This window comes from Notothenia rossii (genome assembly GCF_949606895.1).
Source record: "Notothenia rossii genome assembly, chromosome: 10".
NCBI lineage: Eukaryota > Metazoa > Chordata > Actinopteri > Perciformes > Nototheniidae > Notothenia > Notothenia rossii.
The window spans coordinates 17,919,803-17,936,346 of NC_136908.1; the positions used below are offsets into that span (position 1 = coordinate 17,919,803).

Genomic DNA, 16,544 nt, shown 5'->3' on the forward strand with positions numbered 1-16,544 from the left:
ATTGGTCATGTGCGCGTTGGAGGAGGGGCTCTGTAAGGAAGTGGCAGATTTTTTCCGGTTGTGTATTTTCAAATTCTAGCGCACTCCAGCTGGTTTCTCCAAAATGACCTACCCCACCACCACCCCACTGGTAGACCCCAACGGTCACCTTAACATTATTGGGAAAAATGAAAACAAAATCTGAATCGTAAATCATCAGTGGGTCATTGAGTATTTTATCCTCTACTAGAGTTTTTAAATTCACTTCCTCTGAATGGCCTCTTCTCCAAAGAGTATGAATGGCAGCCGAGGCTTGTGGGTAAAGTCAGCCATGCCAAATTCCCAGAAAACACATCATTTTGCAGAAGTAGTATCATTTTTACTTGTGACCACAACAAAAATCCAAACAGTTGTTACATCATCTAAGAGAGTTATTTTGTAAGTAATATTATGTTTTTTTTTTTTTTATGCGTGTTAATGTATACGGATACCTTGGAAGTAAATAATTGAGGTTGTGACACAGAGTAGAACATCAGCATCGGCCACTTTGCACCATAACACCATTGAAGTGCAGCTATATCTGTAACGTGAGCACTGATACAGGCTCTGGTCTGACTGTGCCGCATCACCCAGTTCTAACATTAAACATGATCTATGTAGAGTGACTCTCGTCGTACTTAACACAGTAGCTTAAAGTTGGCAAGCAGACTTATGGCACTGCAGTAGAAGGTTTGCATTAATCAAGTTAGCTTTTCTGGTGAGTTAAATATGAATTTATGATTTAATATAGTCACTTTGAGTGTGATGGTAGAAATACTGACTTTACACAGTGGCTTACAAGCGTATAATAATGTTATGAGAATAGAGGATCTGTTTGTCTTTGGCCAAAGCTAAAGCTCTTAGAGAGACAAAATAAATATTTTACTGTTTGCTACAATTGGACACTTTGAGCCCCCATATGAATTGATTCGGCTACATATGCATTGTTACTAAATTTCTACCTGTCGAATCAAATCTGGCAATATACATGTACTGCAGATGCTGTCAATCTTGCCGTTTATTATGAGTCAAATGAATACATGAATGAATAAATAAAAATGCATAGTGGCCCCGGTGTTGCATAGTGGATCATACAAAATATGCAAACACATGCTGATTGTCAATTCTGTGTGAAAGCTTGCATCAAGAAGAGTCAAAATATGCATTACTGCGGCATTTGTATTAACTTTAACTCATGCAATGCAGCGCATAGTTTGTGATACTAAATATTTGCATATGATCTAATGATTTTTCTTTTCTTTTTGGAAACGCTCTTCGTGTGTGTGTCTGTCTTGAATTTGTCCTTTTAAAGCCGATCTGACACTAGCTATACACCTGGTGCAATCCAGTAACTCGTGGATTTAGCAGGCGTGTTTTTTACGCATTAAGGAGGAAAAGGCAGTGCTTTATATTGCAGAGGCCAGATATAAGCAGTGAAAAGAGAAGTGACAGAAACTGACAGAAAAAATAGGGTTCATGAGTACCACTCAAAGTAAAATTACAGTTCTTCAGAGGATAGAAGCTAAGTAGCCTTGAAGAAGCATTTCCGACACATAAAATGCAATGACAGAAAGGTGCCTGGTGCTCTCTCTTTATGTACATCAACAGACGCCTGCTCATAGCAGAATGCCAAGAAGCGCTGTGTTGAGTCTGAACAGCACTGAATAGCATAGATAAGTAAGCATGGATGGACAAATGCAAAGATGGTGAGATACAGAGAGGACTGTGGATGTCTGGCATTGATAAATCTAATCCGTGAGTTAATTGGTATGACTGATGAAGACAAATTGAAATGGGTCAGCTGAATCAGGGAAGAGAGGGCTCATTGTGTACGGGGCAAACCCAGTTTAACACAAACAGGAGCAGACCAACAAATAGTAGATAGCTAGAGTGAAAAACGTGTACTAGTTAAAAGAACGCACCAATCATCTCGCTAAAAGCCTTTCCTTTACACATTGATTTTCCAATATGCTCGTATATTCGCAGGTGGTCTTCTCAAGGCCAATAACTGAATGCAAAGCGTTTCACCTGGTCTATGTGTGTCAATGTGGAGTGTGGAAGCGGGGTCCTTTGAACGCTGTCTCTGCGGACACGCTAATTGAGCCAGATCAATTCACAGAGCCGGCGAGCAGGTTGGCACAGTTGCCACATCAAAGAGATTCTAATAACTGCACACTGTGGCCATTACCAAGCCTGAAAAAGCCATATTTATGTTTGCTTCAAAGCAAACATGGCAGAAATGCACATTGCAGGCCTTCACTGTTCTGTTTCCAGCCTACAATGCAGACACAAGGCCATGTTGGACTAATTTGGGAACAGAATAGAGGCTATTCACATACATAAATACAACCGCTCCAAATAATTTGATCCATGTATTTGCTGCTATAATAGAAACCAATAAAACACTTGCAAAAAAGAGCCAAATGACAGGCTGTAACTGTTAAGAAGACATTGTAATAATACTCAAATGATTCCTCTGTATCCATTTCACACAGCAGCAGTCCTCCTCTGCGCCTTCAGCAGGATGAGTTATGCTGATTGCCAGTTATCCCTTTCCTTCTTTTTCCTCCTCGGTGCCCTGTCTCTGCCTGATAAGTGATAAGTTTGTAACTTCACTCATTAGTGCTGGCCTGTCTCCTGCTGTAAAGTCTGTCTGAGGTGACGTTATGGCTGGCAGGCCTCTCAGTCTCTTCTCCTCTCTTTCCACAGCGTTTCCCACTTCTTGTCTCCCTCTGAACTCTATTTTTCTCACACTCTTTCCTACGTTCTTTGCTTAATTTTTATTTTTTCTACCCCAGCTCTCACTGATTTCTACTTAGCCTCAGTTTCTCACTCTCTCTCATGCTCGCAGCTCGGCACGTCTCCGCACTGCTCGGTGAAATAATTTACCGCACGCAGCGCTCCCGCGGATGATTGAAGCGTAATTAGACGGCAGAGACAGTGGAAGCCAACGGAGGTGCTTGGAAGCCGGTGCTCGTCAGATGGTCTGTCTCTCCCTGGCTTTGCCCTTCAAAACTATCACTTCTGCAGGACGAGCAGGGAGGGGACGATGTGCTCAGCCCCGGCGAAGCTAACTACACTGCAAAAAATGTCACCTAAGCAAGTGATAGTATTTAGTTTTATAAGTGAGATTATCTCACTGCAGTGCAGATGTTTCTGTGTGAGTCAATCTATCTGTTAATTAATATGTATGTCCCTCATGATAGACAGGACAACAAGAGTGTCATCTTAAGCCTGTTGAATTAACTCTGAAAGATGGAACTGAGATCTGAAAATTCCAACTTTTAAGGTGATTTATTTAAAAGGAATATCAACGTAAAGAAGCTCAATTGAATTCAACATACACTCTGTGTCTACTGTCACCACTGTAGATCGTAAAAAGCTACAGTACAAGCGCTTGTTAAAACAATCCATGAGTGAAGGAGTTCACTGTAGATACCCGACATGCTTATGTGCCAACTAGCATCATTCAGATACCTACATGCTGTGTTTGAATGTGGAGCATGGTAGATACAAATATGGAGGGAAATGAGATGCTGTGAGTGACTACAATCCTAAGGATGCCCTTGTCAATGGCAGCTTCAGGGGAAAGTGCTGATTACCAGCCTGTGTTGTGACACCATATGTTTCGCGAACAAACACCGCGGTGGATGTCAGAGGGGAAATGGCGTGGCATTCAAGGTGGCAAACATCGAACGGAGAGGTGAGCGTTGCTGCTGAGTGTGCACCTGTATCCCCAAAGTCTGTCCAATTATCCCGCTGAATACAAGATACGATGCATTTCCCCCCCATATATTCTCTCCAGACTTAACCCATGAAGGCAGGTTCACTAGGCTAGCGTTTGTCAGCAACAGCACTGTCAGCCGTCCCTTTGATTATCACCCAGAGGTCATCCTGCGTTGAGCCCAACCGCGGGGTCAATGGAGCTAAGACGTCAGAGCAGTCACCTTTAAAGGATAATAAGAATACTGCTGACTGACTGAAGACCACCCAGAGGGGGAATCCGTGCTTTTCATATGAATATAAATGTGATATTGACAGGACATCTTCCCCAGGAGAGAGGAAGAAAAAGACAGCAGAAGAGAAGGAGTAAGGGAAAAGGAGAGGGAATAAATGAGAGGGGGCAAGAGGACTGAACACTCCGGTTCGTTCCACACCGTTAAACCATCCGAAGCATCCACTGGTGACTACCGGTTGATGGGCCGAGCACTGTGTAATCATAAACATTTGGGATTCACTTCATGGAGGAACTTTAATGATGCTTTTAGCATAATTTCCCCACTGTAATGTGAAGTGAAGGGCAAGCAGCGCCTTTCTGTCTGCCTGTAGCTCCTGTGAACCTTATACATATTGGTTATTGGTACGATGGTAGGGATGGAGGGCCCACTGCCCCACATGCTTCAACCCTGCTGCTTAAATCTGGTTATTGGAAGAAACTGTTCAAAATCAATATAATTGAAGAATTTGATACCTAGAGACAGTTTATTGTTAGACGTTGAGGTGATGGTAGTTATGGCTGGGCAACATATAGATAATAAATCAATACTGGATATGAGACTAGATAGTCATTTTGGATATCGTAAATATGGTACTGTATGAATGTTGTCTATTTATGATTTTAAATGCTCTGTTAACCTAAAGTAACGTTATTTTTTTTAACTTACCAAACTGTCTCAACCGGTATATTAGTTAATAAGTCATCATTATATCCCAAAAAACTGAGGAATATTATAAAATCTTACTTTGTAAATATATGTGTACGAATATTCAAGCACACAATATACTTGCAATATTAATTAAGGTATTTAATCAGAATGAATGTGGTGTTTCCTTTTGTCTATATCGTCCAGCCCTAATTGTATTTCGACAGTTGTTTATCAAAAACTAAACTTATTTTCAAATAATATTCCAGTGGAAGAATTAACATGTTGTCTATGCCAGGATTAAAAAAATAGAAACCAGGAAGTAATTTTATCTTTGAAGGATGCTCTTTATGTTTTTCCTTTATCTTTATGTTTATCATAGGATTTCTGATCAGATCCAAATACAACTATTTATTTTTTATATTGGCCCAAAGCATGTATAATATCAAAGCAGCCGTACAATGTAAGAACATATAGCATGTTAGAATTGTTTTACAGATTCTAGGCTGTCAACCATGTGAGGAGAGTAAACAAAAAGTAGAAAAAGGACAGCTTTGTTTTCATTCGGGCTGTTATCAGCAGAAGCCGACTGCAGCGAGAATAGGAGGGATGATTTCCATAAAGACTGGCTGTTGTCTGAAAGCAAGCAGCTGTCAGGTGGAATTACCTCTCCATCACAGACACCACAATCGAGGGCGCCCTTCCCATAATTCAGTCTGATTGGCTCAAGGGGAAAATGGCAGCCTGCGGAGAGTGAGGCGAGCGCCTGGTTGACAGGTTTGCATCTGCGAAGCTCGACGCAGCGTTTACCTGTTATCATTCTGTCTGCTCAACGTGTCAGTTTTCACAGTTCGGAAAGCTACCTGAACAAAGTGACATGGAGAATGGAGTGCACAGTGTGAGGAGGCAAATGCGTGCCTACACTAAAATGTAACACACACACACTCACACGCCCACACACACACACGCGCACACACACACATGTTTGTAAATGCGTTTATTTTCCTTTTTGCCAAAGTTAGATCAGAACATCAATATCACTCTAATGTCTTGGCTCTAGTTTGGTGCTAAATCTGAGAAGCGATTATCTTAGCTTAGCATAAGGACTAGAAAGAGCTATTTTGCTAAACAGGGCTAATCACCTCCTAGAAAAGAGAGTGGCATCACTCTTCTCATCAAATCCTTTCTAACACAATGAATAAACAAACAAAAGCCACTTACAAAAGCTCCAATAAATTATTCATCATTTCTAACAAGAATAAAAATGTGTCATATTAATAACACACTGTGATTATACTGTCACAATACCGTACCGCAAAATTATGCGAACACACAAACAGATACAACAAAGGTGTGGATAAGGTACAAACACCATTCCCAACTTTTGTATTCGTTCACATTAATAGAAGCATGTATATAAAATATATACGTATTCACACACATACACACACAAACTCACACAGATGTACACTGGAATACACACACATACTCTACACCTGAGCTAAGTGCTCTTATCTGTGACTTGGGTAGAGGTGAGTGACAGAGAGCGAGGCGCAGGGGGGGGAAGTGTCCTTTAGGTATCTTAATTATGGCTCCTCTCCTCCCTCTCGCTGTCACCATCCCCGGGGGAGGGCAAGACAAAAGGAAGGCAATGTTTCATCTCTGCTGCCTTGGTATTTCAAATTCCAAGGGGAGTAAGAGGAGAGAGACAGCAGGGTGTTACATTGGAGGAAGAAGAGGAAATCAAGTGACGCTTCGCATTTCCCTCTGTTTCTGTCTTCTTTCCAGCTGTGTTTAAAATAAGGCACCTTAATAAAAGCGTTTTAACGGCGTCAAGGCAAGAAAAAAAGCCTCAACGTGATTACTGTGACGTTTTATTTAATGAGCTCAAAGCCTATTGCTCTTCGTTTATTACTTTGTTTTGAGGAGATACATGTGACAAAATGTAGCGGAGGGAGTGAGGGAATGAGGCTAGTCTCATTGCGGTGTTAGCAATCGTCTTTGCGATTCACACCTTCCTCAATGCGCACCTGCGTTGTCCGTCCACCCCCACAAGGGGAACGCTGCTCCGCCATCAGAGAGAGGGGGGTGTCAGAGACACCTTGGCAGGTAGACACAGGCAGCCTGCTGTTAATTATTGATGGGAATAAATTGCACTCATTGGATGTTTGGCAGGGGAACACATGGTGGAGGCGAATACAAATGTGTTTATGAATGTGGTTGCACCGAGATGACAAGAGAAAATGGCATCAAGCTAAAGAGAAGGAGGATGGAGAGGAGGAGGAGGAGGAGGAGGAGCAGATAGAAGGAGGGGAGTGATACCTGGTAAAGACACATGAGAGAGATGCAGTCTATAAAAGCCAACGACTCCTAAATGTCTCTCGCAAGTGCGATAAAAGTACAGAACTGCGGCACAGAATGCTGGCCTTTACATTTGTGTGAACAGAACAAGGGGACATTTGAAAACAAACTATTATACACAGATGCTAATCGAAAATGATTTTGTGAATGTGCCAGCACGCACTCCTATGCAAACAAACATACCTAAAAAGGTCAGCTCTTTTGTTTTGGGAGGCAAAACCTCTCTCGTGAAAATATTGACTGAGAAAGGGGAGCAATGCAAAGTGGGGTCTTAAAATTAGATGGGCAAATATCACCGCTTCTTATCTGTATTCTGAGAGCCTGCCCTCTTATAAATATTGGAAGAAGGACACTAGTGGGGAGAGGAAATGGCCAAATGGTGCATTTCAGAAATGGCACACCTGAGCACCGCGCGGAATATCATCTCCTCCTGTCAGATCTCATCCCATTTGATCAGAATAATTGCCACCTTCATCGTTATCATCAATTCTGTCATCCTTACTGGCGCCATCACAGTTCTCTATCTCATCAGGGCTTCTTTGGCTTAAAGGGGGGATTTCTGGATCAAATCAAATGTGGACCATCTCGTCTGAGAAAATCACTCATAGTGTACCCTCATAGTCATCACCATATTCATTGCTCTAATGCTACTGACATTTTGCTCACCTATTTAAATATTCTGACACCAGCAAATCTTCGGCGGGTACAAAAATAGCCTGGTTTAGCTACGCGGGCTCGTCCTTCATAGCTGTCCGGAGAGATGGCCCTGCTGTGCTTTAGTCTACAGTGATTCTCCTTTCAGTCAGCAAGGAAATGAAACATTTACAAAGTAAAATTAGATAAAGGACAGCTGCCAGCTGCTAGTCGGCATATATTTAACAATATAACTGATGCTCTTGTACTAGAACCACAGCTCTTCAGGGGTATTGCTAAAAGCCCAGTTAGCCAGTTTACAATACTACAACTGACAGATAGCGGAATATGCCGGAATCACACACAATACAAGATGTTAAGGTTACAATGTGAAATAAGCACATATCCTGTCAGCGTGTTTTTGCTTTAATTTGGTTCTTTGCCCGTCAAACTAGCTCCATTGTGTAACTCACTGTGTATTACTTTAACAGCTTGACTCATCTGCTTCCACTTTAGAAGGCGAAGCATATGAACAACACAGGACAAGCGGCCGGTCAAACCTCACAAAGAGAAAGGCCAGTTAACATGCTGGCAACAGAGGGAGTTTGCCGTGGAATAATGCCACACACACACACACACACACACACACACACACACACACACACACACACACACACACACACACACACACACACACACACACACACACACACACACACACACACACACACACACACACACACACACACACACACACACACACACACACACACACACACACACCTCACTAAGTCCACGTAACCACTTGAATCAGGCAACCACATGTAAAAACATAGTCGCTGTATGAGACTACAGTGCGAGTGTCAGTAAAATGAAACAGACCTGCATGCACTCCAGTGGCCCTCCCATATAGTCAACCATACGCAGTTACAAGCCCACATTCAAGAGTCCTCTTATATTAGAGCGAACAAGTTTGTCATTAAACAGCAAAGAACTGCGGAAAATTACTTTCTATAAAACCGTGTTTATGGATAAAACCAGTTTTGCAGGGCTTTCAGATCCATCAATGTCTATTAAGCGTGTAAGGTGTACAATATTAAATCCCTGGACGGAGCTGAACACGCAGCAAAGTGCTCATGATAATGCAGGAGGAAGTGGGGATGCCAACTTGTTTTTAAACACTTCTTACCTTGGCCATTTGGGCCTGCACCCCGGTGGCTTTGAGAGATGACACGGCCTTCTGTGCTGCACCTGGGCTGTCAAAATCCACAAAGCCATAGCCTGCAGAGAGAAAAGAAGAAAGGGAGAAGCAGACAGAAGAAGAAAAGACAGGCATTAGTAAAAAAAAAAAAAAATAGGCAGATGACTAACAAGGAGAATGACAGGCACTTGGTAATTGTAGCAGTAATAGGTTGGTAACATGACTACAGAGGCTGCCAGTTCTCATATCTAGTGAGCACTACATTGTTTGATAATTAGCGACAGTGACGTTCATAAGGGAAAGCTATGCATCTTAATTAGTAGCATGGATGAGCGATTTTGTAATAACAAACCCCGGCACCCTGCCCACCTCTAACTCCACGCATACACTGACACACATATGCGAACGCCAACACAGATAAACACACTTCTGCACAAACATGAAACACACATGCGCTGGGCGCCGGGCACATTGAGAACCAGAACATCACTGGTGTAATTCCATTGAGAAGACAGATTCATAAACATATCATTAAAGTTCATCATTTATATTCCATGTTTAATGAAATATTACACACGTGTAAACAATCAATTAATTCTTCAGAGAGTTTTCTCTTGTTCAGCCTTTTTGATTTTCAGAGACTGCCCACCTCGCGTTCCCCAACACCCGGCGCATTAACACAGCCCCATTTCACATCCGTTATAATCCTCTCCCCGGTGACAAATCTCTCAAAGGTTGACGGCACGACAGAAATGCTGCCATTTCTCTTTGTCTCTCTCAAATCCATTTCTCCTACGAATAAACACTCACTCTGTCCACCTTCCCTCTGTCTCCGTCTCTCTTTGTCTCCAATACAGTCACAATGTCTCTCTCCCTCATATTTTCCCTGACATTAACAAGCACCAGCCCCCATCCGGAAATTCATCACCCGAGGAAAGCGTAGGGAATGAAATCTGTTGCTGTGATTTATGAGTTATTGTGATCCCGACGTTCCCCGGGATGTATCGGAGACGGGGGTCACGTCTGTGTTAATTAAAATTTGGTGGGGGATTAAAAGCAGTCAATGGTGCCCTATGATCCACTGTTTCAGAGGGAAAGTGTAATTAGAAAAGGATAATGGGTGTGAGGTGGGGGCAGATTCGCCGTCGTGGTTTCCCCCATCGTGTTAGGAGCGTTTATGTCTTAACACCCGTATGAGCATTCACACAACCGCGTAACACCTTATGGGCTCACCATGCGTTTCTCTCATACCAACATCTCACTTTCCGAGAGATTCGAGGTGTGTGTCTGTGTGGTGGTGGGGGGTTGTGGTCATTTTCCTGTCGGGTGGCGGTGAAGGAGTGTGGAGTAATGTGAAAATCATAACCTGTGGCGGAGGAGAAATCGAGTGCAAGGACTGATTAATGGCCAGCTGTTAGAGTGGGGCTGAGAGGGGTGGGTCTTTAATTGTGGAAATATGAAGAGCCAGAGCAAAAGGATTCAAATACAGGCGATAGTCAGAGAAATGTAGCCTTGGTTTAAAAATTAATGATTTCTTAAAGCAGACAAAAAGTAGAATGTATTGATTGATCATTTTTCTTACAAGGTTACATTTAGCTAGATTTTATTTGATAACTTAAACAAAAGAAAAACTTGATTCACCATTTTTCTTTTTAAAACAAAGCATACTTTTGTCCCTTGTTGTGTGGTATATAGCCATGCAGATATTTTAATGGATTTTTTTGGCCAGGTTTTTAGCTACTGAGATGTCTGCCTTCACGATAATACAAAGAATGTAAATTGAATTTTGGTGCGGTGAAATAAAAGCAGTGTGTCTTTTACGAGACAGTCTCCATGTACCTGTGGCTAATTCACCGACCACACTATGAACCATTTCCTGAGACTACAGGTTGATGACAAACTACCAACATCAATTGTATTTGTAAGATGTGGGGCCTCCAGAACTACTGTAACAACTTTAATATGCCTTGGTAGTTAATGTTAAGTTGGTGGAACTCTACCAAAGGTAAAACACTAAATTAATTGTATTTATTTAATAATTGATATGATGCTTGAGTTCTGTGTAAAGGACAATCCATATGCAAAGATGCTATTGGGTGTTGTCTTCAAAAATATTCTAGAACATTTGAGTAAGGCCACATGTTAAGCTTTACTAAACAATTGCCTTATATTGAATATATTAAAAAAAAATTGCTGTTATTTCCCATAAACTCCTCTTTGAGCCAATTTCTGACGGTAGCAGACAAGAACAGTTAGGTTTGAAGACGCTGTCATCTCATTTCCTGTACCCCTTTCCTCCAAAACCTCCCATAGGTTATAGTTAGGTTGGGATGGTGAAGCCTATAGCATATGATTCACCCCATGTTTTAATGCTAAGTGGCACCTTTTAGAAAACTCATTTTATATCCAGGATTTTCTTTTTATTTCTTCCCTCCTCTGTTCACAGGCGGAGTTGGACAGGCCTACTGTTTTTGGGAAGACACTTTTCTGTTGAATCTTTCAAGGCAGTTTTAAAGTGAGCCACAAACAAAATTCCATTTTCCTGAGCTGCTCTGAGATGGAAGTAGACAACTCAGAGATGGATCTTTCAAAAATAATGAATAAAAGAAAACTCCCTGCTTGGCTATTTACCACCAGAGGTAAATGCTTTTTTAGAATGTGGGTAATCTAACCCTTTTTAAACACAATTAAGACAGCTAAAGCATTATCTTTAGATTTAAGAACATATTAAAAGCACATTAAGAGAACCATAGAGATTTTTTACCAAGTCCCTCTGAGCAATGGCTGCTTCTCTTTAATAATCAGAATATTCTAATGGTAGATACCTGGGACTCCAAATTACAAATTTAATATTCAACCCGCTCCCACATGGAGTGCACTCGTAAAACTTTCAAAAGGATAAGGATTTTAGAGAATGCTGACCTATATTCAGACAGCTCTGAATGGAGAAAGAGTGGAGGGGATGGCAGAGAGGAAGAGAGGGGGAGAAAGGGCAAATATAAAAAGGAAATGCTGAGAGAGGAAGGGGGCTATTTTGGGGTCAGCACACTGCATTGGCAATTGTCAGTTGCCTGCAGAACAGATCCAGTTGGCTCCTCCCCTGTGCAGTTATTAGAGCCGATACATGCATAATGATCCTATAAGGTTGATGCTGATCTGTAGTCAAAGGGTAAAACTGTTAAAGGCTTGTTTTGTTGGAAAAAAAATAACCAAGGGACAAGGAGACAGCGTGAGTGTGTATGTGCTGATCAGGCAGAATGCTTGTGGAGGTTATTGGAAAGTCAGAATATTTGTATCAGATATGAATGCTTTTGATAATGATGGTACATATTGCACCTTTTCTTTTTTTATGTAAATGGACCACGGATAGAGTCGGTTTTGTCTAAATAAACAGCACTTTGGTCAACTCTGTTGTTTTTAAATGGGCTCTATATATAAAGTTAAATTGGATTGGATTTGGCAATTGTTCTTAGGAGAGACACTACACGTGTTATTGTATAAATAATGATAATACTACCTGGCCAAGTAAGCATATCTGAATACTATCTGTGGTGAGAGTGAGAAAATGTTTTTTTTTATAATTATAGTTTTCATGTTGGTTAGAAATTGTGCAGAAGAAAACATTTATTTTGTTTTGTAGAAGTAACAGGGTCGAGACAACATCGCATCTCACCCTTTTAAACAACACACACACACAACTACACACAGATGCTTGCAGGAGACTGTTTCTGAAGCAGAATACACGCTGTACTCTTACAAAGCAGGTACTCTAGAGTTACCATCTCAAGTGGGATGCAGAGGGCAAGGTGTTGCTTTGAAGCCTCTGCAACAACACCAACATCCAATCGATAGCTGTCACTTAAAAGCAGCTCAAAGTGACTGACTGCACACGCGGTTGCTGATAATACTGTGTCGCTGCACACTAATGTGTACACACACACACTGGCTCAAGCACACACTGGCTCACACACACACTGGCTCACACACACACACACACACACACACACACACACACACACACACACACACACACACACACACACACACACACACACACACACACACACACACACACACACACACACACACACACACACACACACACACACACACACACACACACACACACACACACACACACACACACACACACACACACACACACAGGCTCAAGGACATACAATTTACACACTCTGGCAGGATGACACACAAGCACACACACACATGTGAGAGGGATAAAGAGAACATGAGCTGCCATATCATATTTCCTGGTCCGGCTATAACATGGAGCCTGTCAAGATAAAAGTACCATCTTCAATCAGTTACTACTGTACAGGATGATGCTATGCTATCTCTGCTTCTACTCTCCTGAAGCCCCATTGACTGGTTTGTATGAATGTGTGTGTGTGATGCAGGATGTTCCCTTCAGAGGTGTAGAACTACAGTAGATGCCACCTCGGGCTACGCTCTACACAAAAGTATTCAGTGAAGAGTGGAGATAAGGGACTCATTACAGTACGTGCATCGACGTATCAATCATCCATGCATCATTCATGCGCCGTCAAATTATGCTAATCCTAATTACTTCTAGGGAAATTACCATTCTTTATCTGCTAATAGTCTGGATTGTTTGGGGTTTCCTACCCACTATATCCACCACCGTTTCCCCCCAATATTTTCCACTTTTCACATTCTAATATTCGGCGCTAATGATCCCATTTTGCACAGCATACAATGGAATAATAATGCCTTAAGTATGAATAATGAATCAACGACAAGTCACGGAGCATTACAATGGCGGACGGGGCAAACAGTGTAATTGTTTACGTCCTTGTGAGTCATCAAGAGGAGGTCTGAAGCGGCTGTTCCACATGGGTGATTAATCATTGCGATTACACGTATGTTAATAATTCATACTTTGCATGTATAAAAGTAATTATGGTTAATGGGGGATATAGATGCGCCACACCATGGACAAATATGCATAACAATGCCTGTAATATAATTCTTATGATTCATGGTACAGCCATACAACTGCAGCATGTTCCCTCCCACAGTACGTGTGTTGTTCTGACCTGGCCTTAAGACTAAAGATGTGTGTAAAAAAAACATATTTGTAATTATTTGTATGTTTAAACTTATACTGCATGTACTGTAACTATGGTATCTATTGATATCCTTGCTCAATGAATACATTTGTGTATACATAGTACATTATCTGATGAATGTGTTGCGAACAAACTTACTGTGTGTGTTTCAAGGAAAAAGAAAGCCAAATATTCACGACTACTTCTTAAATGTTAAGCCTAGGGCGGTAGCTTAACATTTATTTGTGGATCATTTTATGAGAATTACATACTGAACAGTCCGGAAAAAAAGGTTTTAAGAGCACAGGGTGATTGGAATTGATTTTTGTGTAAAATCGACAGAACAAAAGCCAAAGATTGTAGGTGTGCATTTAATTTACGGAGAGGAAAAAGCATTTTCACATTCTCAAACTTGTACCAGCAAATATGATATTGTTTCCCCTGTAATAAATACATAAAACAATTACTTGATAAATAAAAATGGTTGTTATTTTTCATTGCATCAATCAATTTATTGTTTCAGAACTACAGTAGTATATCCTAAAGCGCCGTTTCCTCTCTTTTATATATCACTGTATATTGAAGATCGTTGGGTTTAATTGGACTAAAAACAATGTGATCCAGTCACCTAGGGGCCCTGGAATATTGGAGTCATTTTCTCCATTTACTGAAATGGATAATATGAATACATAAATAGTCAAACAAAAGCTTGGTTTGTAACATGTCCTCACAGAATCCAACAACCTAAAGACAAGAATGAAAAGGAGCTGTTGTGTATTTGTTGTTTATTTCTTGCACATTTATGGATGTCTTTGGTCAATTTGGGGGTTAGACCAGGCCTCCTGCCCTGCAGAGAGGGTGGGTGGTGGGTGTGGGAGGCTGCGGTGAGCTATGTTAACATTAAGGGGGGTTTTTAAATAGTGAGATGGCATCCATGACTAACTGCGGCCAAGTCAAGACCGCCTTGGTCACACTCCAAACCCAGAGGAGAGCATCCTCAGTGGGACTGCATTCCTCTGTCCTCCACCAGCAGCTGACTGATGATACATGGTGTGGCTTCACTCCACTAAACCATGCAGTGCTGTGTGAGTCAATGTGCGTCTGTGTGTTTATAAAATGGGTGTGTACGATTGCTTGTGCGTGACCTTCAACTATCTTATTTGTGCATGTTCATATGAGGGTAAACGGGAGAATCATAAATCTATCCGTCACTCGAAAGATCCCACAGAGAAACATCTGGATGTTTTTTTTAAGTCAATTGTAATAAATGTTAGGTTGTACAAGAGCCTTCTGACCACATCACTGGCGTCACAGCATTAACACCACAGAGAAGTAACAAGACAAACGGCAACACAGTGAAACTAAAACCTCATCTACATCTAACTTCCTATAAAATAAAACCGCTCTATGTCCATCTACAAACAGATGGCCGCTCATAGCACTAACACATATGATCCTTGAGAGAAGACTCAATGATGAGGTTGAATTAGCAGAAACACATGACAAGCACATACTGCAGCTCTTATGAAGGAAATACAGGTCCCTCATTTACTCGTCCAGTGTAACTAACCTGGCTCCCCATTAGTTGTAAAATAACTCTCAGAGAGGTTTGTCCTAAGCATATTAGACACAGGCGAGGAGATAGTGGTACAGCCAATTAACTTATCAACCCTGCAACATGGATTTATAGCAAAGACATTCGTCTCGAGCTGAGGCAGCCAGCCTATTGGCCGTATTGTATTTCTTGTCATCTTCTCTCGCAGGTGTAGGAGTGTCCTTGTCAGAGAGCTGCAGTCGGGATCTGCAGAGGGCAAAGAGCCAGGGCTTGGGGCCAAGAAAGGCCACTGGCAGCTCATTGTGCCCAAGACAAGCTGAGCAGGAGGTGGAGAAATCGAATTCCTCATCCAATATGTGTGCAAATGTTACAGAGGAGCTGTGCACTGCAGCGATCGCACGCAGAGGATTGATGCATAGTTGCAAAAAGATTGGACGCTTAACATTCATGCAACCCTGATGCTAGCAACACATTTGCTCCTTTTCTGTAATTCTTACCAGTAAAACTAATATTATATTGACTACCAAATCCTACTATGGAGCTATTCTGGTAACACTGAAGCGTGGGTAAAATGTGAAATACTATGTTATATTGATATTGTCACAGGTCGAATATTAACAATTTCAACATATGGGCTCACAATAATGATTTCCTCTCCATCTCAGCATTTTTTTCCTTCGTTTTACTCATCATTTTTCTTGCTTTTCTTCCTTCTTTCCTTTGTTCTTTAATTAATTCATATCTATTCACACTCATTAGTTTTAGCACAGCACCATATGGCTTTCAGCTATAAATTCAGCATGACAGCTGAGGCACTATTTAAAATGTGTGTGTGTTAAAAGAGGTTTAGAGTACAGTTATGTTGAAATCCACATTGTGATGTTGAAAAGGATAACTTGAAAGATTGATTCTGGTTTGAGAAGACCAACTTATCTCCTAATACTAAATTTAGCTCAAAAACATCAAAAGAGGCATTCAAAAATGGCATTTACACATTTAAAAAGTATCTACTCATTGTCCACATTCAATGATTTAAAGTAGCAGAA

The 16,544-nt window shown here is 41.3% G+C and overlaps 1 protein-coding gene across 7 annotated transcripts in view; it reads right to left on the reverse strand.

Annotated features, from left to right (window-relative positions):
- Nucleotides 1–16,544, reverse strand: part of LOC307021037 (RNA-binding motif, single-stranded-interacting protein 3) — a 258,107-nt gene that overhangs the window by 107,195 nt on the left and 134,368 nt on the right. For 4 of the 7 annotated variants that reach the window (XM_079652770.1, XM_079652771.1, XM_079652768.1 and 1 more), the window contains one exon: nucleotides 8,844–8,936. In XM_079652770.1, the coding sequence (XP_079508896.1) occupies nucleotides 8,844–8,936 (93 nt within the window). The remainder of the gene's footprint in view (nucleotides 1–8,843; nucleotides 8,937–16,544) is intronic. The other 3 variants (XM_079652769.1, XM_079652774.1, XM_079652773.1) reach the window with 1 other exon arrangement.